Source organism: Plecotus auritus, assembly GCF_963455305.1.
Source record: "Plecotus auritus genome assembly, chromosome: 5".
NCBI lineage: Eukaryota > Metazoa > Chordata > Mammalia > Chiroptera > Vespertilionidae > Plecotus > Plecotus auritus.
Genome location: NC_137776.1, coordinates 166,251,340 through 166,277,248, shown reverse-complemented (window position 1 = coordinate 166,277,248; position 25,909 = coordinate 166,251,340). Strand labels below are relative to the sequence as shown.

Sequence of the window (25,909 nt, the reverse complement as noted above, 5' to 3'; positions counted from 1 at the left end):
GCAGGTGAGTTCATTATCTGAAGCCTTCTCAACACTTCTCAGTGTTGAGAGTGGCCACCCTGCAGACTGGGAGGAATGAGAAGTGGTGGGTTCAAGTGCTGTGGCCTTGGCCCTGCTGTCTTTGTCCCACCCCTAACCCACTGGGACTCTGTTCTGAGGGCCCCTCTATTTCAGCCCTCATCATTTTTACCAGCTTCTTTTGAGAGCTGGAAAGGGCCATTGGGAATTCTCTCTTCCAGCAGAAGAGACCAAAGAACATGCTTGGTGAAGGGATCTGGGTGGGGGAAAGTGTTTCTAAGTGAATAAAAATGGATTTCCTATCCACCAGCCCTCTGTCTGCCACCTCTAAGTCCAGCTGAGGGTCTATCAGGAGAGGAGCCCATATGACTTGGCAGAGGCACTCACCGCCCCGAGACAGGTTCTTTTCCCAGCCTCCACCATGAGCTCTTTCTAAAGTAAGAGCCATTTTAGAAACACATCAGAAAAGCAAGACTTGGAATGACCTAGACGGAAACCTGGGCTGACCTCCCTCATTTGCCATGTACAGAACTGTGTTTTTTCAGTTCATACTTGGTGTGTGTTAAAATTACATACGGGGATGGTGGGAGGAGGTTGGCTATGGGGCCAGTTGCGTTTGGCCCTGTATATTCAGGGCATCACTTCCAGTTTGCAGCTGCAGGAGAAGCCCAGGATGGCCACAAGGATTTGGGGGAATTATGAATGGTTTCAGGTCACCTTTAGTGGTGCATCAGGGCCTAGAGCATGGGACTCTTGCTCCCTCCCAGCCCAATTCATATATATTTTTTATTTCAGAAAAGAAGGGAGAGAGAAACATCAATGATGCTAGAGAAAATCATTCATCGGCTGCCTCCTTCATGCCCCACATTGGGGATTGAGCCTGCAACCTGAGCATGTACCCTGACTGGGAATCAAACTGTGACCTCCTAGTTCATAAGCTGATGCTCAACCATTAAGCCACACCAGCTGGGCCCAGTCCAATTCTTTTTGCTATGTTCTGCTGCTCAAGCTGTATTCTAACTAGTTTTAGCCCAAGGAAACCTGCTAATGAATCATTGGCACGGTGGAACACAGCTATTCTAGTTTTTGCAGATTTCCTGTTTATATCAAATGATCCACGAACAACGTGTACATAATTTTTATGTAATTGGAATCACAGCTTCTTCTTCCTTTCTAGTCTACTTATCGAAAGTTGATAGTTTAGAACATTGCTCTGTATTTCCTGCCATTGGCAGTTGGATCTAGTGCTGTGGGGGGAGAAGCCAGGGGAGCGAGATTCTATGTCTGGTGTTGGGGTGTTCTTCACCAGGAGGTATGTAACGGGAGGTATGTCTCCTGTTGGGATGCTAGTATCCGCTGGTACCCAATGCTTAGTGCCTACCATTTGGTAGAAGTTGCAAATTTGAGATATTGCAGTTTTTTTGTTTCTTCCTTTATTTGTTGGAAATAAATGAAAAACTCTGCCCATATACTATTTACAAAAGCTTTATTGAGATTCACACACAATGCAATTCACCTGTCTGGAGTGTACAATCCAGTGGCTTTTAGTATATTCTTAGAGTTATGCATCTGTTAACACAATCAATCTTAGAACATTTCATTAACCCCCGCCCTTTTCACCCCCCCCACCCACAAAAAACAACAACTGTACTCACCTGAGTGGCCACCCCACAAACGCTGCAGCCATAAGCAAACCCTGCTCTAATTTCTGTCTCTAAATTGACCTGTTCTGGACATTTGACATACTATGTGGTCCTTCATAACTGGCTTCTTCTACTCAGTTTTCAATTTCCAGGGTCCATCCATGTTGTAGCATGTGTCAGAACTTCATTCCTTTTTTGGGTGAAATACTGTTTCTGTTTTAGGCATAAGGCCACATTTTATTTATCCATTCATCAGTTAATAGACATTTGGGTTGCTTCCACTTTGAGGCCATTATGAATAACACTGCTCTGAAGATTTTTGTACAAGTTTCAGTGTGAACATCATGTTGTCATGCTTTTTGAATATACTGGTATACCTAGGAGTGGAATTGCTGAGTCAAATGGACACCATGGTTTACCATCTGAGGACCTTTTAGGCTGTTTCCCAAGGTGGCTGCACAATTTTTCATTCCTATCAGCAGTTATGAGGGTTCCAGGTTCTCCAAGGTTTGTTCTCTTTTTGATGATAGCCATCCAAGTGAGGGGTCTCATCATGGTTTTGATTTGCATTTCCCTAGTCACATTGAGCACCGTTTCATGGGCTTGTGGAGAACTCTCTTTCTCCATCCTTGGCTCATTCTGTAATGGGGTGTTTGCCTTTTTATTATTGAATTGCAATAGTCCTGTAGTCTAGATAGAAAGCCCTTATCAGACATGTGATTTGCAAACTCTCTCATTCTGGGTGTTTGGACTTTCTTGATGTCTTTGTGTCCATTGAGGCACCCAAGGTTTACATTTTGATGATGTCCAGTTTATTTTTTTTATTTTCCTGCTTATGTTTGTGGTGTCATATCTAAGAAACCATTGCCTAGTTCAAGGTCATGAAAATCATGCCTATGTTTTATTATGTTTCATCCTGAGAGTTTCATACGTTCAGCTCTTACATTTAGGTCTTTGATCCATTTTGAGTTAATTCTTGTATATGCGTAATCTACTCCTTGATTACCTAGGGGGCTACAATAAAGACAGGATCAATGTTTGGTTCCCCCACCCCCCGCTTTATTTACCAATTTTCAAGGTGTTGGTTCCCTAACATCCTTGTTTGGTGGGTTTTTGGGTGTTTTTTGTTGTTGTTGTTGCGTGTTTGTTTTTTAGATTTAATCATGAGTTTGTATCATACTACAGCCAATTAAAAACTTTAAAATTTTGCATCCTGTGTCGCATACATATATGCAAAACACAGAGAAAAGTGATGTTTTAAAATCTTTTTGTTTGTTACCTGGCTGTCATGTCCTAACTCCTCATCTACCCACTTGGCTTCCAGAAACATGCCAAAGGCCAGGACCTGTTTGATCAGATCGTGTACCACCTGGACCTCGTGGAAACAGACTACTTCGGCCTCCAGTTCCTCGATGCTGCCCAGGTTGCGGTATGTGTTCCTTTGATTCCCTTCAGGGCAGGTCAGCTTTTCATTGCTAATCACAGATCCACAGTGGCTAGAACGTGGTAGAGAAACATAGGAGTGAAACTGTGATGTTGTTGCCATGACGAGCATTGGGATGGTGGTGATGGTGCTCCAGTGAGATGCATCCACGATGCTCCCCACCCTTGAGGTGGCCAATAACCGGGAGAGGAAGCGGGAAGGAACATTTATCTCTCGCACAGGGATGCATGAGGGAAGCATTTCCAAGTGTAGAGATGCAGTATGGGCGCATTTCTTGAGTAGGTAGACACATTGTGGGAGTTCTTCGGTGGAGCTGCTTTTATTTTTAACCAGCAGAAGGGGTTGCACCACCATCTTCTGGTGAAGACTTGCTGGGTGTGGAGAGCAGGTGCTGTGAACAGGGCTGAGCCCCAGCCAGCGCGGGGTGGGGCCGTCGGAGCAGGTCTTGGCATTGCTCAAGAACCATCTTGCAGGCTCCAGGAGGTTGTGTTAGGTCAGCAAAGACTTCCCTTGCTTTGCCTGAGACAGAAGTGTTCACAGTGGAGAGGCTGGCGTGAGCGAACTCCACACTGCTCAGAATCCCTCATTTAGAAAGCAGGAATGACTCCCAACAAAATCTAGCTTTGGGTTTTGAAGGTAACTTATTCAACAATCTAAAAATATTTAGTGAGTGCCTCTCATGCATGGGCCCCATTCTGAGCACTTCGGATAAAGCAGTGAACACAAATATAAGATGACAGGTAGTAATAAGTGTGAAGAAATATAAAGCAGAGTAAGGGATAGACAGGATAAGGGGCAGTGCTATCGTAGTGTATGAAAAGGTGGGTCCCCTGCTCAGGCTGTATGGCTGAGTGGTTGAGCATCCACCTATGAAACAGGCGGTCATGGTTCGATTCCCTATAAGAGCACATACCCAGACTGTGGACTCGATCCCCAGTAGGGGGCGTGCAGGAGGCAGTGGATCAATGATTCTCATTGATGTCTCTAGCTCTCCCTCCCTCTCCTTTCCTCTCTGAAATAAATGAAAGTATATTTTTTTAAAAAGAAAAAAAGGTGGGTTTCCTGATAGGAGATGTTTAAGCTAAAAACCAGGAGCTCCTCATATGTGGTGAAGCCTTTCTACCTGAAAGACACTTTTATTACATTTGGGAGCCCCCTATGACAGTTGTAAAGTGAAGATGTTCAAAATTGATGCCTGGAAGTTGGGTCTGCCTGAGACTGTTAGTGTGATGCTGAGTGTGCAGATGATACAGGGAATCAGGACTTCAGTCTATCCTAGTTACAGTATCTCTTTGAGCTAATGGTCCCGATTCTTCTCCATTTCCCATCTGCAGACTCTCACTCCAGCTCACCAGGGCCCCGGGGAGGGGCAGACCAGCCCTTCTCGTTCCACCTTCCTGCTAAGTTCCCTGCCCTCTGACCTCAGCAATGTTCTCCCCATCCCTCAAGGCCTCTGGCCACCTCAGAATTCAAGTCGTTGATCCTTCCAAACATTGTGGACACTGTTTCCCCTCATTGAAGCTTCATCTGACCAAACCTCACCCAGAGGCACTCTGGGTCTTGTCACCACTCCAAGATCTGGAATTCTGTTGTTCTCCCATTCCAGAACCACTTCCCTTGATTCTATCTTTCCAGGCCCTCTACATCTGGCCTTGGCCTTGACGACCCCCTCCTACCTCATTCTCCCCTCTCCCGGCCGCCCACTGCCCTTGCCTTTTTGCAGGCTTGGCAAAGCCTCAGCGGTCTCACCTGTGTCCTCTTGTGCCCTTTGATTCTCCTGTCCCCATGACTGTCCCTGGAACCCCCCTTGACATTCAGGCCCATCTGTTTGCTCTGCTGCTTCTCCCAGTTGCCAAGCATTGCTGGAGAGTCACGGCTGTGCCTGTTGGCACCTGTTGGCACCAGCATAGATCACAGTTTCAGAGAAGTCCAAACCCCCGAGCTCCTTCTGGAGCCTCATTAGCCCCTCATGGACTCTTTTCCACCCCCAAATATGGTTTTCGACTTTTTCCTTTTTTTAGAGAGAGAGAGAGAGAGGGAGAGAGAAACATTAATTGGTTGCCTCCTGCACACACCCAACCGGGATTTGCACTCACAACCAGGGCATGTGCCCTGACCCGGGAATTGAACCAATGACCTTTCAGTGCACGGGCTAACACTCTAACCAACTGAGACACACCTGCCAGGATCCCAATGGACTCCTATGTGCCCCACAGTTCCCCTTCTAAATCTTGATCACAGACATGTAATCCAGTCCCCACAAAACCTCAAAGTTGGCCTTACCTCCTCCTGAGAAGACTGAGCTCATTTAGCTCAAATAACTGGTTTTCTTTCCCTGAACACAAACCAGTCCTCCCTGCCATTTTGTCTTAGGGAGTAGCCTGTTTCTCCAGCGGTTTTTTCCAAAACCTACAAGGACAGTTCCATTTCCAGCTGCTTCTTCCTGAGTTCTGTCCCCAGCACCTGACACTCCTCAGCTCTCCTCTTCCCTGAAACTCTTCTCCATCCTGCCTTCTCCTGTGTCTTTAACCTGTGGAATACTGTGTGGTGGTTTTGACTTCATCATATCTGTGGCCCTGGGCTAGCAGTCACACCTGGGCCTTGTATCTGGCTCTGCCCCTGACTCATTTGGCGGGTTTTAGACAAGTCTTCTTTGTTCTCAGTTTCCTTATCTGTAAAATGGGTTTCTTGGACCTATTCTCCCAAAAGCTCTTCCAGTTCTAACATTCAGTGGTTCCGAGTCTAAAGAGGAGGCAGGCACATCTGCCCCACAAATCTTTTCTTAATTAGAAGGGAGGCAATCTCTCTCATTTCTTCCATTAAAGCCAAGTACCCATTGCCCTGGTGGCACGACCTCCTCCCCAGATGACCCCTCTCCAGCCACTCGGATTCCCAGAAAGTCAAAGATGCAACTCCATTTCGAAAGCCAAGTCTGCTCACTTGGCTGCCAGCTGTTCCATCCACCAGTGCCCTGTCACCGTGCGGCAGGAGGTGTGTTCACAGCGGGATCCAGGCTTCCTTCCCAGGTCAGACACCTACAGATGCTAGCTTTCTGCAGGCCCTAAAGCCTTTCCAGGATCCCGCTGTGTGAACGGATGTGATTTCCTTCCCCACAAAAGCAGGTACAAGGTCCTCATCTGCTAATTGGTGTGATTTCTAACCTGGGCTCCTTCTAGGCCGGGTGCAGGTCATGCCTGCACTCACTGCCTTTGTTGTTGGTGCTGGTTCCCCTCCTGGGATGCCCTTTCTCACCCCATTTCAACTTCTGGCCATCCTTCAAGACCGTCTCAGGTGACCTCCGACTCCGTCACGGAGCACGTCCTGAGCTCTCAGAGGGCTTTCCTCCACTTAGCCTTCTGTGGCAGCTTGCTCGTTGGGCTGGGCTTCTCATGTGTGTATATAAATAAACAAAGCCTTTCTGATTAGTCCGAAGACTTGGGACTTCCTCTTCTTAGCTGGGTGGATCTTGGTGACTTAGAGAGCTGTGCCAAGAGAACCTGAGAACCCTAGTCGTTAGACCCAGGAGAGATGTTAGGAGCCACGTATTTCCATCTTCTAGATCCGAGGTGGGGAACATCCGGCCCGTGAGCCATATAAGGCCCGAGAAATCATCTGGTCTGGCCTTGCCAAGGCATTAGGTGCGAGTTCATTAAATATTTGACCAAATATAGCAGGCTAGTTTTTAAGTTAGTAATTTCGTATGGCCAGCGAATGATGTTATAAATATCCACATGGCCCTTGGCAGAAAAAAACGTTCCCCGCCCCATTCTCAGTGGTGAACCCAAAGCCTCTTAGACCTTGGCAAGTCACTCAGGGAGAAGCCCGGCTTGACTCAAGCCCGGTTTTTACGATTTCAGGTTCAAGTGCTCTCGAGCCTCGGGCTTCGTCACTGTGGTGACATCTGTGTCACAGGGAAGTTGAGGGGTTTTGTGAACTAAGGGAACAGACGCGGTTTTGTAATCGGACATGGGTGTGGGTTTCCTCTCCCCAGCTGGGCATTCTGAAGGGGACCAGAAGTCATCCCAGCCCCAGAGGTGACAGGCTGAGGTTAGCTGGGACCTGCAGGCTGTCTCACCTGGGGGCGAACCCTTAGCAATCTAGACAAGAGCCCTTCGGCTTCCGGGGTATCATTGATTTTTCTGAGAACCTGGGACAAGGCAGTTGGTGGCAGGTGACTGGATGTGAGGGCGGGTGTGTTTCTGGGGACAGTGGGATAACAAATGGGCACCTGGCTTATTGCTCCATAACTGAAGCTCCTGCAAGGATCGACACCCCCTCCCAGCCCCTGACATGCAAACCAGAGGGCTGGCCCGGGCAGAGCTCTTGGCACAGCCCCTGAGTAAGTCACCAGCTCCGAGCCCAGCTCCCTGCAGAGCCAAGCCTGGTTTCCATAGTGCCCTGCCCAGCCCTGCAGCAAGGTCAGAGTCTATTGGCATCTCCTATTTTTAGCTGTTGGGGCTGGAGCCTCCTGTTTCCTTTCCCATATCAAAGCAGGAAGTCCACCTGGGAATCCTCTCAGTAGACCTCACTTTTAAACAGCTCCAAGCAGGGGCAAGGGTTCTGATTTTGCATATCAAAGCTTTCTTGGGAGAGCCTGCACCCCCCAGCTTTCTCACAGCTGCTGTTTACTGAGGTGCCCACCTCCACCCCCTCTGATTGAGGCAACTAAAGGCTTTACGTAATTCATGTCTAACATTCTTCGTCACTGATCTGTTCAGCTGACCAGGGCACAGACCCATGTTACAAATGATGACGCTGAGGCTCAGAGACACTTTAACTTGTAAAAGTTAAAGTAAGGGACAGAGGTACCACTCAGAACCTGGCCTTCTTCCAAAGCCCAGCACTTTCCTTCCATTGCACATGGTAACGTCACACACACACACACACACACACACACACACACACACACACACACACACTGAAAGAGAATGTTCCGTCAATAGCCATTGAGCAGACTTTGACTTGGAGCTTACTCAATGCCAAGCTCCATAGTGGAGAGGCGAGCTGGACCCTGTCGCTGCTGCCACATTCTGGTGAGGGAGCCAGACAGGTGGTCCTTGGAGTAGAGTGGTTCAGTCCTCCACTTGGGGAGCCTAGAGACTGGCTGCCTAAGCATCACGGATGAGATAAACAAGGTGTCCCAGGGGGAGGGTGGACATGGGGTGGGCCACAGAGGACGAGAGGACTGCCAGCAGAGGAGCAGCCGGGATTTGAGGGATAATAACCTCCTCATCAAGCAGGAGCAGCCCTGCGCATCACCGGGGCAGGTGTTCCACAGGTGTGGCCATTGTCAGTCCATTCCTCAGCCCCTCCCAACATATAAGGGGGACGTTTTAAGGTGGTAAGTGTTACAGCAGGAAGAGCAGAAAAGGTGATTTGGGCCTTTCTCTCAAGCCTTGGGAGATGTTTTTCCTCTGGTCTTTGTAGTGTGGAATTGGGTAGATGGGTGATGAGGGACCCAACGCTGCAAGGTAAGGGTGAGAGTGTGTCATCGCTGGTGATTGTCATCGCATTTGCCACCTTCTGGTGGCAAATGTCCCCAGCACCTGACAAAATGGCAGGGAGGACTGGTTTGTGTTCAGGAAACCACAGAGCGACCCCTACTGCTCCCGATGTACTTGGAGGGGAAGAGGGGGAGTATAAGCACTAAGAGCGGGGTTAGTCACTATCCTTCTATCTGAATGGTTCAGTATAGTTTCCATGGACACTCAGCTGATTCTTCAGGGTGCCAGGGGCTAGCTCCGTGCACAGAGGAGGACACCGAGGCTCAGGGGGGCCCTTGCTCATAGCCACACAACCCGGTGGGTGGCAGAGCTGGGCCCTGGAATGTGATGTGCCTCCTTCATTTTAGTACAGGTACATGTGAAGCAGCTCCAGAAATGGCGCAGCCTGTTTCTGAATGCCAGCAGGGCAGGGCGAGTCTTCTCCTGCCCCGGTGCAAATATTGGCACTGAATGCAAAGCTGTTGATAAAGGGGTCTCTGCAGCTGACGTGGACAAATCCCCCAGGAAACCTCAAGTAGCTGGTGTGAATGGTGAGCAGGAGGAGAGATCCTTCCCATGGACGGAGAAGGCACTTGAAGCTGCGTGTGGTATGGAGACCCAGAGCTGGCTCCTGCGTCCTCCTCCTCGTTAGCGCTGTGATCCTGGGCACCTCCTGCGCCTTCTCCACTGCCACCTAGCCACCTTCATCGGCTCTGAGGCCTAAGGAAGAAATGGATGTGATAGGGCCCAATGTGTTTTGTTTTCTTCCAACACCACCAAACAATGAATTCTGACACTGTCTGCCTGGAAGTTGCTTCAGATCCCGCAGGTTAAGGGCTCTGTCTCACAGACATCCCCGCCAAGCCCACACACATTCCAGGTGCCAATCACAGTGACATCCTACAACCAGCCGCACGCGGGTCATAGCCAGTACTGGTGCACAGTTAGAGCAGATGGGCTTCGGCAGGTCATCTCACATCAGGATTTATGGGAAGGGTTGCCCTTGGATGAGACTTGGGTGAGAAATTCAGATAAAAAAAACCCCTTTCTAATACCCGTTAGAGTTTTTGAGTTCAATGTCTTGCCCTTTGAGCTCAGAAATGCACCTTTCTGTTTCCAGTGAGGCTTTAATCGTCTGTTAAGAGGACTGGAGCCAGTTGCCGGGGCCTTTGCTGACAGGCAGCCTGGATGTGTTTAGCCAGGATGCAGGTGAACATCTGAGACAGGTCCTGCTGCTACAGGCCTCCGAACCAAACCCAGGATTGATTTACTAAATGCCACGTAGGGCCTTAGTGCCGGGTGTTTGTTAAGAGGTGGTTTTGTGGGATAAAGTACCAGTGATCAGAGTCTGGTTAGCTCCCGCCGCTAAGAAGAAAGTTAGGTCACTTTGAACTGGTTGGATACAATATAGGTTTTATCATCTGTCATTTTAGGATGGTGACTGGGTTTCTAATCGCGTCTGAACGCCACAGGGTCAAGGAGCTTTAAAAAGGGAGCTGTTTCTGATGCCTCTCCCAGCTTAGCAAGCCCCAGACTTTTCACAGGCCTCCATCCTGGCAGGTCCTGCTCTGGGCAGGGCTCCAGGCGGCTGCTGGGCAGGAAGGATGGAGGCCAGCCTGCATGGATAAGGGAGCTCCTTTAGCAGTGTGGCCAGAGGGAAAAGCAGCCTGCTGTCCAGTAGAGGCATCTAGCCATGATCTGTCTGAGTTAACGCCGGCTGCAGACGGTTGGCCGGTAAACTGTGAAACTGAGATTTTGCAGAGCTCAGAGAGCAGTTTTCAGAAGGGGCCATGGGTGTGTCATGATCCCCAAGGTCATTCGGACCCATTCCTTCCTGGGCAGGAGAGGATGTGGGAGGACTTAAGCCCTAAGTATTTAATGGGCACACTGGGCACCTTCGAAAAACACGCATGCTCTGAGATTCTGTTTCATGAATCTTGGGTGGGAACTGGGTATTTGTGAGTGTAACGCTCAACCAGGGGAAAACCACACCTAAGGAAACAGGCTGGACTTGGATCAAGGTTAGGGTTGGATAATAGAGGAATAGTGGGCTTACACTTGTTTTGTCCAAAATGTGATAAGGAGACTTGAGATTGGAAAGAAATGGGGCAACGCTCCTTTAAGCTCGGAGCCTCTGGGCTAATAAGCTTAGGAGGCTGGTTGCAGGGACAACTTCCTTGGCCTGGTAATGATGAATTCATTTGAAAGGGAGAAGAACAGCTTTAGTCATAGCCATTCGCATGATACTTACTTTGGCAGGAAAATACATATGATGATACTTTCATCAAGTCTGTATCTGCTCTCCTCCCCGGGGCCAAGTCCAGGATTTTCTGCCTGGTTGAGGGCAGCAGCGAGACCTACTTCTAATGAGGCAAATGGATCATCAAAAACTGCCCGAGAGGCAAATGACCAATGAAAGAATAATGCAAGTGTCCACCCAGCCCACCCCCAGGAAAATAATCTTCTTGGTAAAAGTAAAAAAAAAAATTCTTCAGAGTCAAAAAAAGAAAAGAGTAAACAGTATTCAACCCCCGTATCCAAAAATAACCCCTCGAAATCTTTCTGGACATAGCTTGACAGAAAATACTAATTTTGTATAAATGGGGCCTGATTGTTTTAATCTGACATTGCTGTGGGTCTCTTGCCACATCAGTAACTACAGGCCCACATCAGATTGAAAGGCAAAATAGTATTTCATTATATGGATGAGCCATTTTTTAAAAAATCCTTCTTTGTTGGTGGGCATTTAGGTCATTTCCAATTCAAAGCCGTGCACAATGAGAGAAAGCATCCTGAACATGTGCCTGTGAGATAGCATCCGGCTGCGGTGATCTGCTTTGGTGACACGGTTGCTGAGCCGGGGAGTGGAGAGGGGAGTGCAGATGACAGAAGCCCACGTTCTCCCACTGCACTGCTCACGGCTTATTGTATTATAATTCATCTGATATTTGCTTTTGTGTTTCCTTATCCCGCTCCTCCCACACAGCCCTAATGGGCTCTCTGGTGAGGGGTAGAGTACACACAGTGCTAATTTAGCCCTGTCCTTGCTCATTGTTAGAATGTGCCCAGTTCAGATTGCCTCTGGAAGTCTATTGACAATGGGCAGAATGGCCTCTGGTTCTGAACAGCTAGTGAGAAACACACTCTGGCTGTGTCCTTCCAGCTGATGCTCTTAACAGTGTGCATCCAGTTTACGGAAAGTGATGGGGAAAGTTTGCCTCACTTAAAATATGTTGGACGTTCACTGATGTCTCGAGAATCTAATAAGGGTCGGCTGAGTGCCACGCTCTTCACAGAAATGACGTGAACCGACGGCCCTGCCCACCGGGGCTTAGTTCCCACCGAGGGGCTCACAGTGTTGCATTCCAAAAAGGCCCATTTCCATGGAGGTTAAGCTTTCGAGGCTCATTGGGACTGCAGCCTCAAGAACTTCGATGTTATAGAAAACTTCTCTGTGCGGTAATGGTTTTGTCATTGCCTTGATGGGTAAGACTGAAGTGGTTGTTCTGGTAAAAACTAGAGGACGTTGAATTGCCTTCATTGACCAGAGCAAGTTTCTCAGGCAAGTCCCTGCCTGTCTTCCCATCTTCATTGTGGGTCATCCCCCTGGAAAAAGAATAAAGGGGTCATGAATTATGGTTTTACAATTTTAAAGTGGAAGGGGGAAGGGGGTGTGTGTGGGGGAGAGAGAGAGAGAGAGAGAAACATCGATGTGAGAGAGACACATCAATTGGTTGCCTCCCACACACACCTGGACCAGCTCGGGGGATTGAGCCTACAACTGAGGCATGTGCCCTCGACTAGGAATCAAACCCAGAACCCTTGGGTCCACAGGCCGATGCTCTAACCACTGAGCAAAATCTGCTAGAGCTAGGTTTTATAATTGTAGAGTTTAGGGCAACAACGACAAGACCAGAGTATGATCAGGGAGTCTCAGCAGTGCAGTTTGTAGTCTTTACCAGATTAATAGACTTGGAATAATTGGGGAAGATTGATTGTAACTTGAGGAACTCAGAAGGAAGAGGCCGTTGGTTCCACTGGCGAGAAGGGACTTCACAGACCAGTTAGTTAAAGGGTTTTAAGTTTTTTCAGGCTCCTCTTTGGAAAAGCTTCTGGAAACTATGGGCCCTTTCCCCAGCAAAAAATTCACTATGTGCATAGTAGATTGTCTTTTTATACCTTCCCAAGCAGTTTGCAGATCCCCAGCCCAAGAACGCGTGATCTGGTCCAGCCTCTGGTTTTTACGGGTAGAATTACTATGGGTAGTAGAGGAGGGTAACTCGGGTCTGTACTAGTATACTCTAGCTGATGCACTATTCCTAAAGAAACACTTTTTTTTTCTTTCAGCACTGGCTGGATCATTCCAAACCCATTAAAAAGCAGATGAAAAGTAAGTAAGCCGCATTTGGCCTACTCATCTATTTCTTTTATTGGGAAAGTAAACTCCTTTGCCAGTGTTTTGAGGTGTTCTGTTTTCTCTAGAACTTGGGAACTGTTATTTAAAAAGATTCCATTTTAAGCTGATCATTTTAAATTTCTTAATTAAAAATTGAGGAGTTAAAATTTCTGGCCACGTGTTCGAGTTTAAAATTTGATCAAGAGTCTTTAGTAGATATTAAAAAAACAGACTATGCTCTCATTTGAAGTCATACACCCCTGCCAGTGAGATCCGACTCATCTGCTGTTCAGAGGCAGGACCTGACATTGTCACAGTCCTTTCTAATGAGTGATAGAGGAGACTCAGAAAATGGGGCGCCGGAGGGCTCTGTGAGTCAGGCCCAGCTCTGGTGTTACCAGTGTGGTACCTACCACATTTATTCAGTGTTGTGAATGCATGGGTCATTTTTTAAAATTCCATGCTTTAAGGTGTGGTGTTTAGATTACAGAACACGTGGTTGTTTATGTGTCACTTTTCTTTAGCCCATTAGTATTTTGTAAAAAGTTAATATCCGTGTGAAGCATCATGGCAATCAGTGGGGAGAATGAAATGTCAGCTCTTAGTAATTCCTCTAGATCAGTGGTCGGCAAACTGCGGCTCGCGAGCCGCGGTTTGCCGCTCTGTTGACTAATGAGTTTGCCAACCACTGCTCTAGATCAAGCATGTCAAACTCAAAGGCTAACATGGGCCAAATAAACGAGGCATGCGGCCCGTGGGCCATGAGTTTGACCTGCTTGCTCTAGATCAGTGGTTCTCAACCTTTCCAATGCCACGACCCTTTAATACAGTTCCTCATGTTGTGGTGACCCCCAACCATAAAATTATTTTCGTTGCTGCTTCATAACTAATTTTGCTACTGTTAATGAATCGTAATGTAAGTATCTGTGTTTTCCGATGGTTTTAGGCGACACTGCTACCGGTTCTGAACCTGTGGGTCGCGACCCACAGGTTGAGAACCGCTGCTGTACCATCGGAAAACACAGAGATTTACGTTACGATTCATTAACAGTAGCAAAATTACAGTTATGAGGTAGCAACGAAGATAACTTTATGGTTGGGGGTCACCACAACATGAGGAACTGTATTAAAGGGTCGTGGCATTAAAAAGGTTGAGAACCACTGCTCTAGATGATCATTGTTTCCCTCCAGCAGGGAAACCACCTTTGCTGCCATGATTCTTTTTAGTTTTCCAGCCTAGGATGGAAAAGAACTTACTAGCTTCGTGTGCCCTCCCAGTGTGGTGCTGAATGTGTTAACTGAATGTGTTTTTCCTTTTGTCCACTCCGCGATCTTCTTCAACCTTCCATCTCCAAATGTTTAGTTGGACCTGCTTATGCTTTGCACTTTCGAGTTAAATACTATTCTTCAGAACCGAACAACCTTCGTGAAGAGTTTACAAGGTAGGACAAAATGCAGAACAAAATCCGCCCTCATAGCACTTGCCTCACGTGTAGTTTATGGGTCTCCTAAACTGTGGGTTTGCCTCCTCCTCCCTCTGCTGCCCTTACATTCTGAGCAAGAGGTATGAGCACTTTGCCTGTGCTTATCTCTGTATTCTGTTGAAAATCCACACTTTGCTTAATTTGACCTTTTTCTTCATGAGCCAGCGTGCAAAGATTTGTTTTCTTCTCACATTTTTGTTTGGTTGACCTTGGGTGATTTGGTTAGTTGTTCTGTGGCACTTCATTTTTGTGTCCAGTAAGAAAAGGGAAAGCAGGGATTGGAAGAGCCTTTCTCAGTCCAAAATTGCTATCTTATTTTCTCTTAAGGGACTGCAAAATATTCCCTTGGTTGTTACAATGCCAACGTTGTTAGAATCTCGTTATGTTATCTTTCATCCCCACTGGATTTCTTTTATGTCTACCCGACTTCAGAAACAGCGTTGAAGCAAAAGAGACCTAAAACATTTTAGGTGTGGCATTTCCCTCCAGCCACCCTTTTATCAGTGAGATTCTCTGCCCAGTCCTGCCCGATGTCCCCAGAACCTCCTTGTCATTGTCTGTGATGGACAGTAGTGGTGCTGGGTAGTCCGGTGCTGGGTATCACTAGCTTGGAGATAACCACCTAAGCAGCACTTTAAAGACTGCTTATCACCCTTCACCCCCCTCTCCCCTTCGGAGAGGCCTACGGGGCTCCTGGAGTTAGGTTTTCCTGTAGGAATTGGAAGTTCGGGCCATGTCACACTGTCCTCCTTGGTGGGAATACTCAGTTCAGTGGTGGTTAAGCACTTGTCACAGGCAGGAACATTCTGGAATAGAACCTTCAGGCCCCCTCTCCCCCGTTGATTTCTGGGTCACCCACATTGTCTTATATCCATGCCATGGAGAGTGACTATCGGCATTGTTTTCAAAGTTCAAACAAATTAAATTATTCCAGTATTTTCCTTCCGAGTCCTTTATGAAACATGCTGCTCCTAGCTGTCATCAAAGCCAGCGGTTCTGAACCAGGGTTGTGTGAATCAGAAACACGTGGGAAGCTTTTGAGCAAATCAGATTCCTGGGGACTCTGACTCCCTTGGTATGGAGTGGGGACCGTGGGCAGCCTTTTGGTTTTTACAAAGCTCTCTACAGTGCTTCCGATGCTCACATGCATCTGGTAAGAAACTACTTGTTTAGGCCAAGACACTTAGTTTTTTTTACTTAAGTGAACCCTACTTGTGTTATTTGCTTTCCCATTTTTTATTACTCCTGTAACAGCAGCTGCAGTTTAGTTCCAGGATTTTTGAATTTTGTTCTGTGTGTGTGTGTGTGTGTACACAGTTTTTTAAAAGATGGAGTTTGCAGTTAAACTGCATTAGGAAAAAAGTCTTACGCAGCTGCTAACGACAGTCATCTGTAAACTCGTTGATACAGTCAGATGCAGCCTTTTCTGGACTCCCTGGTGGGGCTGGCTGAGGGCCCCACACGGTGGCTCCACCTGCCCGTGTGATTGGACACGTCGCATGCCTGCTGTGTATGAGCGCCGCGTGCAGTGCTTGGCGCTCTCCCGGGACACGGAGGGGGGCGTGGCGGCCGTCATTGGACCCTGCCGTGTCCCATGTTCCATCCTCCAAGTATCTTGCGAGTTCCTACACGCACTCACCTTCCTAGTTAGGTTCTGGGATGCCTTCTTGCAGACTCGGGAGGAGATGCTTCCACCACAGTTCCCGTTGGAGTTGGACTCCCTCCTTACAATGCAGAATTTGGGGTTGCGTGCCGGGCGGGTTCATGCTGGGCAGTCGGGATCGAGTGGGAAAGAGTGATCCTCTGTTGACTTTTGTATATGTTTGTCAGGTACCTGTTTGTTTTACAACTCAGGCATGACATTCTTTCAGGAAAGTAAGTACATTTTTATTCTAACTCCTAAAACCAGGATAGATCATATAGTATATTTCTAAATGACTCACTGTTTTTTGTTTTGTTTTTTTTTTAACTCTCTTACCCTTGTTCCCTTTTCAAAATTCAAAAAAAAAAGTACACCAGGCATTGTAAAGTGAGTCTAATACTTGTATCACTGTCATCATCTTATTTTAAATGGTTACTCTATGGCTTGAAGCATTTCCAAGAGCATTTAATATCTTAAGTGATGTGTATTTGGGAATTATTCTCTCCCTGATCACATCACTGCCCCATTCATAATGGCTTTTGTCGTATTTGCAAGCAAGATACGTTATTAGTATGTATACACTTACAAGTATTTGGACACTCAAAAAGTTTCATTCATCACCATCGGCATCAGATAACATAAAGAGGTAATGTCCTGATTCTGATAGAAGGAGGTTTAGACATCTCATCTCATTTCCTTTGCCCCTCTTAAACGTGGTTTTTAAACACTAGGCCTCTGGCTGCACGGTGATTGTTGAGGATGAGGCGCATGGGCACTGACCTGGTTGATTTTACATGCAGTGTTAATCTGTTTTAAAGATACGAGATTTACAGTCCGAGCTCTTACAGCGGTGTCATTGTTCAGCCCAAGTACTGACTATTTTCTTGTACATGAAAAACTTTTAAGACTCTACTGAATCTAAAACGCAACACCTGATATTGACAAGAATACATTTTGATTTTGAATGTAATCCGGAGGGAATTAAAAATGCGATTTCTGAATTTGCAAACCCTCCATAGAATACCTGCTATAAAATCCTTTGTAGAACATACGCTATAGAACACGTAGATTGTACAGTGTATACATTTGCCTTCCTCAGCCATGCAATACAGATCTTTGATTGATGTGTGTATTATGAGTGTGTGTGTATTTTGACCTCCCTCCCCCTTTCTCCATACCGTGCTCCTCATCCTGAAGGCCTCTCGACTCTAGTAAATGTCCTCAGTTTGGAAAAATACCAATGGCCGACATCCTGCATTTGTATAGTACTTTGCAGTTTCCATGCACTTCAGCCTGATGTACTGATTGTACTTCAAAGCAGGTGGATGTTCTGGTTCCAGCACTGCCCCCTACTGGCTGGATGACCTTGGGCAAGGCAATCTTGCACTCAGCACCTCATCTCCAAATGGCGGATGGGGAGCACTGGCAACACACGTCTTAGGGATTTACAAACTCCGTGCATTGACCAAATGGGATAATATAGATGAAAGGCTTTGAAAACTATGAAGTGCTATACCAATGTACGTCATTATTATTTTTCTAACTAAATGTGTCATGTGAAATACGAATGAGATCCTGATTTGCAGTAATACCTGTCTATGGCTCAATCTCAGTTATACTTATGAGAAAGCTTGAGTGTATCCAGCTGTCCTGGCACTGTAAGATACTGTGTCTGTCTGCTTACTTTTAATATTATGACCTCGTTTCCAGAAGGATTTAAGGCAGCTTGGAAAGGTGCATGTACTATATCAAGATAAAATAAGTTTAAAAATAATAAGCCAAAGGGAAGGCTTCTCATTGTATTTCCCAAACTCCCCCCCCCCTTTTTTTGTGAAACTTGCTAAAATTGCCCACAGGGTTGATAGAACCTAGACCTAGATTGGATTCTTTCACCCTATGATGAGAACTGACTTTGGGAAGTATGTAATGCAAGTCAGCTTGGTTGCATTATTTAATGTGGACAGCAGAACTAGAAACCAGAGATCAAGAATTATGACCTAAAGATCATTACCTTCTGACCAATGACTTGAATGACATTTTGTATAGTTAGGAGTATTAAAGTCCATGTACAGAATTAATTTCTTTCTTTTTTTTTTTTTTTTCAAGATTGAAATGCCCATATGAGACGGCTGTGGAATTAGCTGCTCTCTGTCTACAAGGTACATTGTTCTTTAGTGGTCCTTAGTATTCTAATGTCATTACTTCCATTTCAACAAATGGGTGTCTACTGTGTACCAGGCACAGTGCTGTGCTTTGGGGGTATCAATGAATACGATATGGTCTCCGTCCTCAAGTAGCTTGCAGTCCCATGAGGACCACATGGCAGGACCACATACTGTGTATGTACAAAGTACAGTGTCGTCCCTTTAGGAGTGGAGACCTGCAGGAGGCTTGGAAGAGGAGGGCCCGGGGCGGGGGGAGGTTACTAAATGAATATGATCAAAGTAGAAAGGCATGTGCAGAGAGGTGCCAGCAGTTAAGTGGTGTCAGAGGGTGAGGTTCAAGAAGCTGGGTAGATGGGTGCCTTTGGACCCCTTTAAAGAGCACGGATTTCATGCTGTCAGCAGTAGCGCCTTTGGAGGCTGGGGTTGGGGGTGCAGTGAGGAGGTGTTGCTGTGATAAAAAGAAACTGATTAGGGCTGAGGTTTCAACACACACACACACACACACACACACACAGCAAAAAAAAAAAGAGCATTGTCCAAGCTAGGAGAAGGACATGGACATTAGACTTCAGTGTGGAGAGAGAGGTCAGAGATGACTCAGGGTAGAAGAAGAGTTGGAATCTGGTGGAGGAAACATGAGTGTAGGGTGTCTTGGCCGAGAGATGCCAGTGGGACCTCCACTAGCTTCTTGAGTATGCAAGTCTGACTTGGTCAGAAGCATCGCCAGGGGAGTCATCGGCATGTGGGTGGGAATTGGATGGTAAAGGTTTGCTGCATTGACTATTCCATCGTGATGCATCTGAATGCACAAGAAACCGTCACTTGCCACCATCCCCAGCACTAATTAAGAGGATACTGTTGTGTAAATTGCACATAAGGAATTTCATCAGTACATCAGGTAGACATATGCTGTGGACTCATTTACCAGTGTGTTCATTGGCATCCACGGAATAATGAATTATTCATTCATAATTACTAATTATTTTTGAACATCGTAATAAGATCTGCCTTCTCACTTTTGTATTTACCAATTTCTGAAAGTTGATCTCAGATGATAAAGTCAGTACATGCTTATTATAGAAAGCCAGGACAACAGCATAATAGACAAGTGGAAGGAAGGCAGGAACCCTGCGTCCTGCCAGCCACAGACAAACAGAGACTCTGTCTATGTGTTTAGAGTGGAGTGTTCAAAATGTTATTCTGTGCAGAGTCATAGACAAATTTTTTGTATGATTTTCTACTTGGCATTTTTTAGTACATGTATTTTGTCATGTTTACACTCATCAAGATGGTTTTTAATGACTTCAGGTTATTGCCATTCTCTGATACTCTCATTCCTTAGTCAACGTTCTTATTCTCTACTGGGGGCTTGGCATATAGTAGGTGCTCAGTAAGTGCAGAATGGATTGAATGAAGTTGAAGAGGCCCCCAAGGACTTTGATTGAAGGGGGATCCTGCCCCTGAGGTGTGAAGGCATTGGTGGTAGAGGGGACCATATTGCCATCAGTAACTGTCTTTGCCAAGTACAGTGCCAAATGCTTCACATCCATATGCAAACCCACACAGACACTCTAGTGATCTTTACAGCCTGGGGCAAGCTGGCTCAGCTGTAGTTGACCTGAAAAGCAAGCTACCGCATTCACTGATGGGATGGGAAGAAGGGGGCGTGGAGGGACATATATTCCTAATACCACAGTCCTTATGTAAGTGCCATAAGGATATGTAATGGCTTGGGGAACTTGGAAATGGACTGTCCACTTTGACTGGGTGTAGATTTCCCCAGCTTGTCAAGTAGCCTCCATTCACCCTGGAGTTTCTGAGTTGCCAGGAGGTCACAACATCAGGCTTGGTGGCCCAGCAGCAGATGTCAGGATGTAGTTTATGGGATGAAAGCAGCCATGTCAGACCTAGGGTCCCCAGTCCACTGGAGAGGTTTCTTCCTAAGGCCAGAGGCACAATATGTAAACCTGTCGGTTATCTTGAATGATTAGAGGATGAGGCACATGTCATTGCCCACTCCCCTACGCCCCCCAACCCCCCGGGTGATGAGGGCATCACCACCTTCACCAAGTCCAGCTCTAGTAGAACTACATACCTTGCCCCGGAACCCATGCAGGCCAGAACATCAGCTCTCCATGAGCCCTTCCTGAAGAAACTACCCATCTGAGTTGGAGCCACTAGAGTAATTTAGATGCAGTCATTATGTGAGGTACAAATGAAAAGACTGGAGACTTAGACATGCAGATGTCTACGGGAAGTTCTTGTTCCGTTGTTCCTCCATGTCCCCTCTGCCCATCCCAACAGTGAATGCGGTAGCCTGCTTTCTGGTTCAACCACAGCCGAGCCAGCTTGCCCCAGACTATACAGATCACTAGAGCATCTGTGTGGGTTTGCATAACGTGAAAGGTCGTGTTTCCTTCCGTGCGTGAGCCTTGCAGACCGTCTTGCTGTGGTTGCCCTTGAGTTAATGGCGCTTCTGGCATTAGGATGCAGTGGCTTGCTCTTTGGGGAACTAAATTTCCAGTAGATAACAAATTCAATTCAGGCAAAAAGAAAAACAAGGGAGGAAAGAAGGAATAATCGTTGGTTGTGTGCCTTGATCTTACTTCATCCTTGTAGCAGGTATTGATGTACAGATAAAGCTCAGAGACCCAGGTGGAGTGCCGTGCCCAGGTCACACAGATAGTATACGGCGGAGGTGGGCTCCACCCTCCTGTGCCTGCGCTCTCTCCGCCCCCTCCACAGTGGGGCCTGGGCTGCAGTGTTCGCAGACTGAGGGAAGTGTCAGGGTTTTTGTTTGTTTGTTTGTTTGTTTTTTAAATATATTTTTATTGATTTCAGAGAGGAGGGGAGAGGGAGAGAGAGATAGAAACATCCATGATGAAAGAGAATCATTTATTGGCTGCCTCCTGCACGCCCCCTACTGGGGATCGAGCCCGCAACCCAGGCATACGCCCTTGACCGGAATCAAACCCACGACCCTTCAGTCCGCAGGCCCACGTTCTATCTATCCACTGAACCAAGCCGGCTAGGGGCAAGTGTCAGGTTTTGCCAGCAGATTCTTGGAAAGCAGACATGCTATCTCACAAGTGATCTCCCTTGGGCCCGTTTTAGCCCAGTCGTGGTGAGGAGGGACGGCAGCCCCCTTGCGAGCCCCAGGGAACCCTGGTCATGGTCTGGCTTCTCTCTCCTATGCTTGATGGTGTCAGTGGCCTTGTCCACACACAACCACTATGCGCAGGGCTCCGCTGCCTCCCTTCGGCCCGTGGTGCAAGGGAAGAGTGGTTCATATCAAGGTCTCTTCCCAGACTGCCCCTCTGGGCTTGCCAGGTCACCAGTTTCAGGGTGACCCCTTAGTCAGTGGTCAGGGGTGGCCTCCCACCTCAGAAGCCCAGACCTCGCCTTTGGTGGGTCAGTACTTCCAGGGCAGTCTTCGTGAGTGACTTTGCCTACCCTGACCCAGGCCCCTGGTGGTCCCAGGGTTGCTGTCCAGAAGAGGGGCTGCATCAGGCCAGGAAACATTCACCAGGTCCCTCCCAGGTCAGACACGGTCTCGTACAGTCTTCCCACCACCCGTCTCAGTCTGTATTAATGCTTCCTCTGTGTGACCGGGGAAGTTTTATCGACCTCTGCCAGCAGCTGCAGTCCTCCGCAGCCACACAAGGCCTGGCACAGCCCACGTGGGGCAGGGAGAGGGCTGCTTGGGGACACAGCCAGTTGCTGTCACTGGAGGGACTCGGGCATGTGCTGGCTGGTCGGTTGATTGGATTTGTTGTGTTAAGCAGTAGTTCTCAAAGTATGTTCCCTGGGTCAGCCGCATCGGCATCACCTGGGAACTTGCTAGAAATGCACCTTCTCTGGCCTTGCTCCAGACCCACGGAATCAGCATCCCTGGGGGTAGGGTCCAGCGATACGAGCTGTACCAAGCCCTCCAGATGACCCTGATACACGCTCACGTCTGCAGACCACTATTGTAGATCAGTGCTTCTCACAGTAACGTGCGCACCCATTCCCTGGGCCCCTTAAGAAATGGCAGGTTTGGCTTCAGTAGGTCTGAGGTGGGGCTGAGAGTCTGCATTGTGAGAAGGCTCCCAGGTGATACTGGTGCTGCTGGTCCAGGACGACCGACCCCCACCCCTCCCCCGCTTTGTGTAGCAAGATATCAGAGGAGCCTCTGGGGTATTCCTTTTCATCTTGGGGTCTGCTTCCTGAGCTGCAGAGGTGCAGGAGAAGTGGTGCATTTTCCCATTCGTGTCCTGGAGGAATGGGGCCCCTTGTGGGGTATGTGGTGAGAGCAAGGACCCTCAGTGGGGATCGCCCACATGGCTGTCCCTCCTCTCTGCGTGACTGGCTCCCTCCCTGGTTCTGCCTGAGCTTCAGCAGTTGCTCCTGCAGCCCTCACATCTCCTCTCCCCTCCCCGCTCCCTCCCTCCTTCGCTCTCTCTCCCAGCATATTTTTCCCCTGGATTCTGCATGTACTGAATTCTTGATTGGTCCTCTCAGCACTGCAGACCCTGGAGTGCTGCTCAGACCCACCTACTTCACGAGAGCTTTGTTAAATGAGTTTCTGGGCAGGTCCCTATTCCCTGCAGTTGCCTTTTTATTGCACATTCAGGCTCTACCACTTCGCGGGGGAAATATACTCAGGGCCTCCCAGGGCAGGAGCAATAATCGGGAGAAAGACAGTAATCACTGAGATGACGGTGTGGTGCCCCATGGGAGGATTCTGAATGTACATGTGGGTGCCGAGCGGGAGTCGGGTCCTCCTGGAAGGAGAGAGTCATACATTTGGGGTACCTGTGCTTTCTTACCGTGCAAAATGCCTTTGGACCTGGTTGCAGCAGCAACGAAAAGCATTCAATGTCTCCTGTTTTTCTCCTTCTTATGACACTTGCAGCGGAGCTTGGGGAATGTGAGCTTCCAGAACACACCCCAGAGCTTGTGTCTGAGTTTCGGTTCATTCCAAATCAGACAGAAGCGATGGAATTCGATATCTTCCAGAGATGGAAAGAGTGCAGGTACCTTGATGCATTTATTTTGTGATATGTAAGCATTTGCACGATTCTTTCATCGACTGTAAAACTGCATCCCCGACTCTTCACCTCTCTCCCGTGCTTCAGTCCTGTTTTTCCTAAGGTCCACACGACGTCTCTCTCTTTCCAGAGATGTACAATAAGCACCGAAGCATATCCTATTTCTCTGAATTTCAGAGCCCGGGCCTGGTTTGCTCATTGCTGCCAGGGATGCCCCTGCTCTCCTGGCCTGAAGAAAGTGGGGGAGGAGGGGGCGGGGGAAGGGGGAGGCCTGCCTTGAAACAGTCACATGCCTGGGTCTCTGTCCATGGTCTGAGCGTCTAGAGTGAACTCTTCAGCTGTAGCCCATGCTGTCCCTACAGGGACCCTCATATCTGACACCACGTGATTTCAGGACATGTGGTACTGCAGGCTAAAACCAGCCCTACCATTTATCTTTGGGCTTTTTTCTCCTTTCCCCCATACTCACTGCAGTCTGCTGCTTTTATGCCTGGGCTGCCAGGAATGCCTACCCTCATGTTTCCCAAACATTAGCCTCTCTTCCTTCCCAGCCCATCTTCCCCAAACTCGGCCCGTTTCAAGTCACTCTAGGACTCAGAAATTCCTTCCGTTCCTCAGTCATTCTGAAGGGCATATGACTTTTTTGAAAATGGAGAGTGACATTGGTGCGTTCCATTTTTAAAATTTTTAAATTTTTTAATAAATATACTTTTATTGATTTCACAGAAGAAGGGAGGGGGAGAGCGATAGAAACATCATTGATGAGAGAGAATCATTGATTGGCTGCCTCCTGCACAACCCACACCCCCACACTAGGGATCAAGCCCACGACCCAGGCATGTGCCCTGATGGGGAATTGAACCATGACTTCCTAGTTCCTAGGTCGATGCTCAGCCTCTGAGCCACACTGGCTGGGCCGTTAGTGCTTCCTTGTACCACATAGAAATGTGCGGTTGCAGAGTCATCTGCACCCCTGCACCCCCTCCTCTCTCCCCTGCAGGCAGCTGTTGTGTTCTCCGCCTTTCCTTTGCATATACATACCCGTATCTACACACCAACAAATGCTTTCCTTAAGTGTTCACATTATAAACACTGCTCTGTCATCTTCCTGTCTAATAAACGGTCTGTCTGGAGGTATGTTAGTATAAATGGGTGTCCCCCATTCCTTTAATTGCTGCATAAACTCCCTTAGTGCGTGGCCGTGCCCTTCAGAACCTCGTGGGTGTACGAGTTGCAGTTTACATGTCTTTCCGTTGGTTTCTCTAAGGGGAAAGAGCCCTGCCCAGGCCGAGCTGTCCTATCTGAATAAAGCGAAGTGGCTGGAAATGTATGGGGTAGACATGCACGTTGTCAGGGTAAGAACTGGGTGCGTTCAAGTCCTTGGGTCTCGCTGTGCCTGAGCAGTGGGTAAACGATGGGCAAACAAAGTAATGTGGTGAGCGAACTGTTTTGCATTCTGCTCTGTGACCCACCTGTTAGAACCTTCTACCGATTGTCACTTCATTTATTTGTAGGGAAGAGATGGCTGTGAATATTCTCTTGGACTGACCCCGACAGGCATATTAATCTTTGAAGGAGCTAACAAAATAGGCTTATTCTTTTGGTAATTTAGTTTTGTCTAATATTAAAAATGTCTTTTCCTATTTTGTGGTGGAATTATATGTGATGGATGATTATTGAGGGCTATTTGCAATCCCCCCCACCCCGATTCATTTTAAAGACACACCATTCTCTGATATTTGTGGGTGTATGGCATTGGCAATGAAACCTCTGGATAATCACGCTTAAATGGACGAATGATTTCTTAGCAAATCCAAGCTTTAAAAGTAGAGAGGAAACTGCTGTTTGATGTGTCGTTTCCCTGCAGATTGTGCTTTTACAATGTCTTCTCTCTGACCAGGCCTAAAATTACCAAAATGGATTTTAAAAAGAGCAAATTGACACTGGTGGTGGTGGAGGATGATGATCAGGTAAGCCTTGCTCCTGTCCTGTCCGCCCCCCCTCCTTTCACTCCCCCGCCCCCCGCCATGGATAATCCTTCCTCCGAGCTCCTAATGCCCACCAACACGAGAACCCTGTGCTTCCCCGCCAAGGGCCGGGAGCAGGAGCACACGTTTGTATTCCGCCTGGACAGCGCCAGGACCTGCAAGCACCTCTGGAAATGCGCAGTCGAGCATCACGCATTCTTCCGACTGCGGACGCCAGGGAACAGCAAGTCGAATAGATCAGACTTTATCAGGCTGGGGTCCCGCTTCAGATTCAGGTAGGCACCGCCTCCCAACACAACAACACGGCCTCGAGGTTTGAAGGAGGCCAGCGGTGATGTGTTCTGTGGGTGGAGCCACGGGTCTGCCCCCGGAGGCTCGTGTTGGGCATCCTGTCCCTGCTTCTCTAAGGTCTGACCTGAAGTGCGTCAGCCGCGGTTCTCCTTGATGGAATGGGGGTAATAATAACAGAGTTGGTAATAGCTGACATGTGGCTTGAACTAGCCTGTGTGATTCAGTAAACACTAGCCACATGTGGCTATTTAGAGTCATTAATATTAAAGGGATTTTTAACATGTAGGGGTTCAGTCTCACCAAGCAAGTTTCGGGTGCCCAA

At 47.8% G+C, this 25,909-nt stretch overlaps 1 protein-coding gene across 5 annotated transcripts in view; it reads left to right on the top strand.

The window, feature by feature from the left end:
• Positions 1-25,909, top strand: part of EPB41L4B (erythrocyte membrane protein band 4.1 like 4B) — a gene marked incomplete at its 5' end in the record, with an annotated part of 121,309 nt that overhangs the window by 32,667 nt on the left and 62,733 nt on the right. For all 5 annotated transcript variants that reach the window (XM_080671421.1, XM_080671419.1, XM_080671420.1 and 2 more), the window contains 10 exons: positions 2,986-3,090; positions 12,936-12,978; positions 14,348-14,426; positions 16,299-16,343; positions 18,217-18,269; positions 23,173-23,293; positions 24,576-24,663; positions 24,823-24,911; positions 25,209-25,278; positions 25,402-25,571. In XM_080671421.1, coding sequence (XP_080527547.1) covers positions 2,986-3,090; positions 12,936-12,978; positions 14,348-14,426; positions 16,299-16,343; positions 18,217-18,269; positions 23,173-23,293; positions 24,576-24,663; positions 24,823-24,911; positions 25,209-25,278; positions 25,402-25,571 — 863 coding nt within the window. The remainder of the gene's footprint in view (positions 1-2,985; positions 3,091-12,935; positions 12,979-14,347; positions 14,427-16,298; positions 16,344-18,216; positions 18,270-23,172; positions 23,294-24,575; positions 24,664-24,822; positions 24,912-25,208; positions 25,279-25,401; positions 25,572-25,909) is intronic.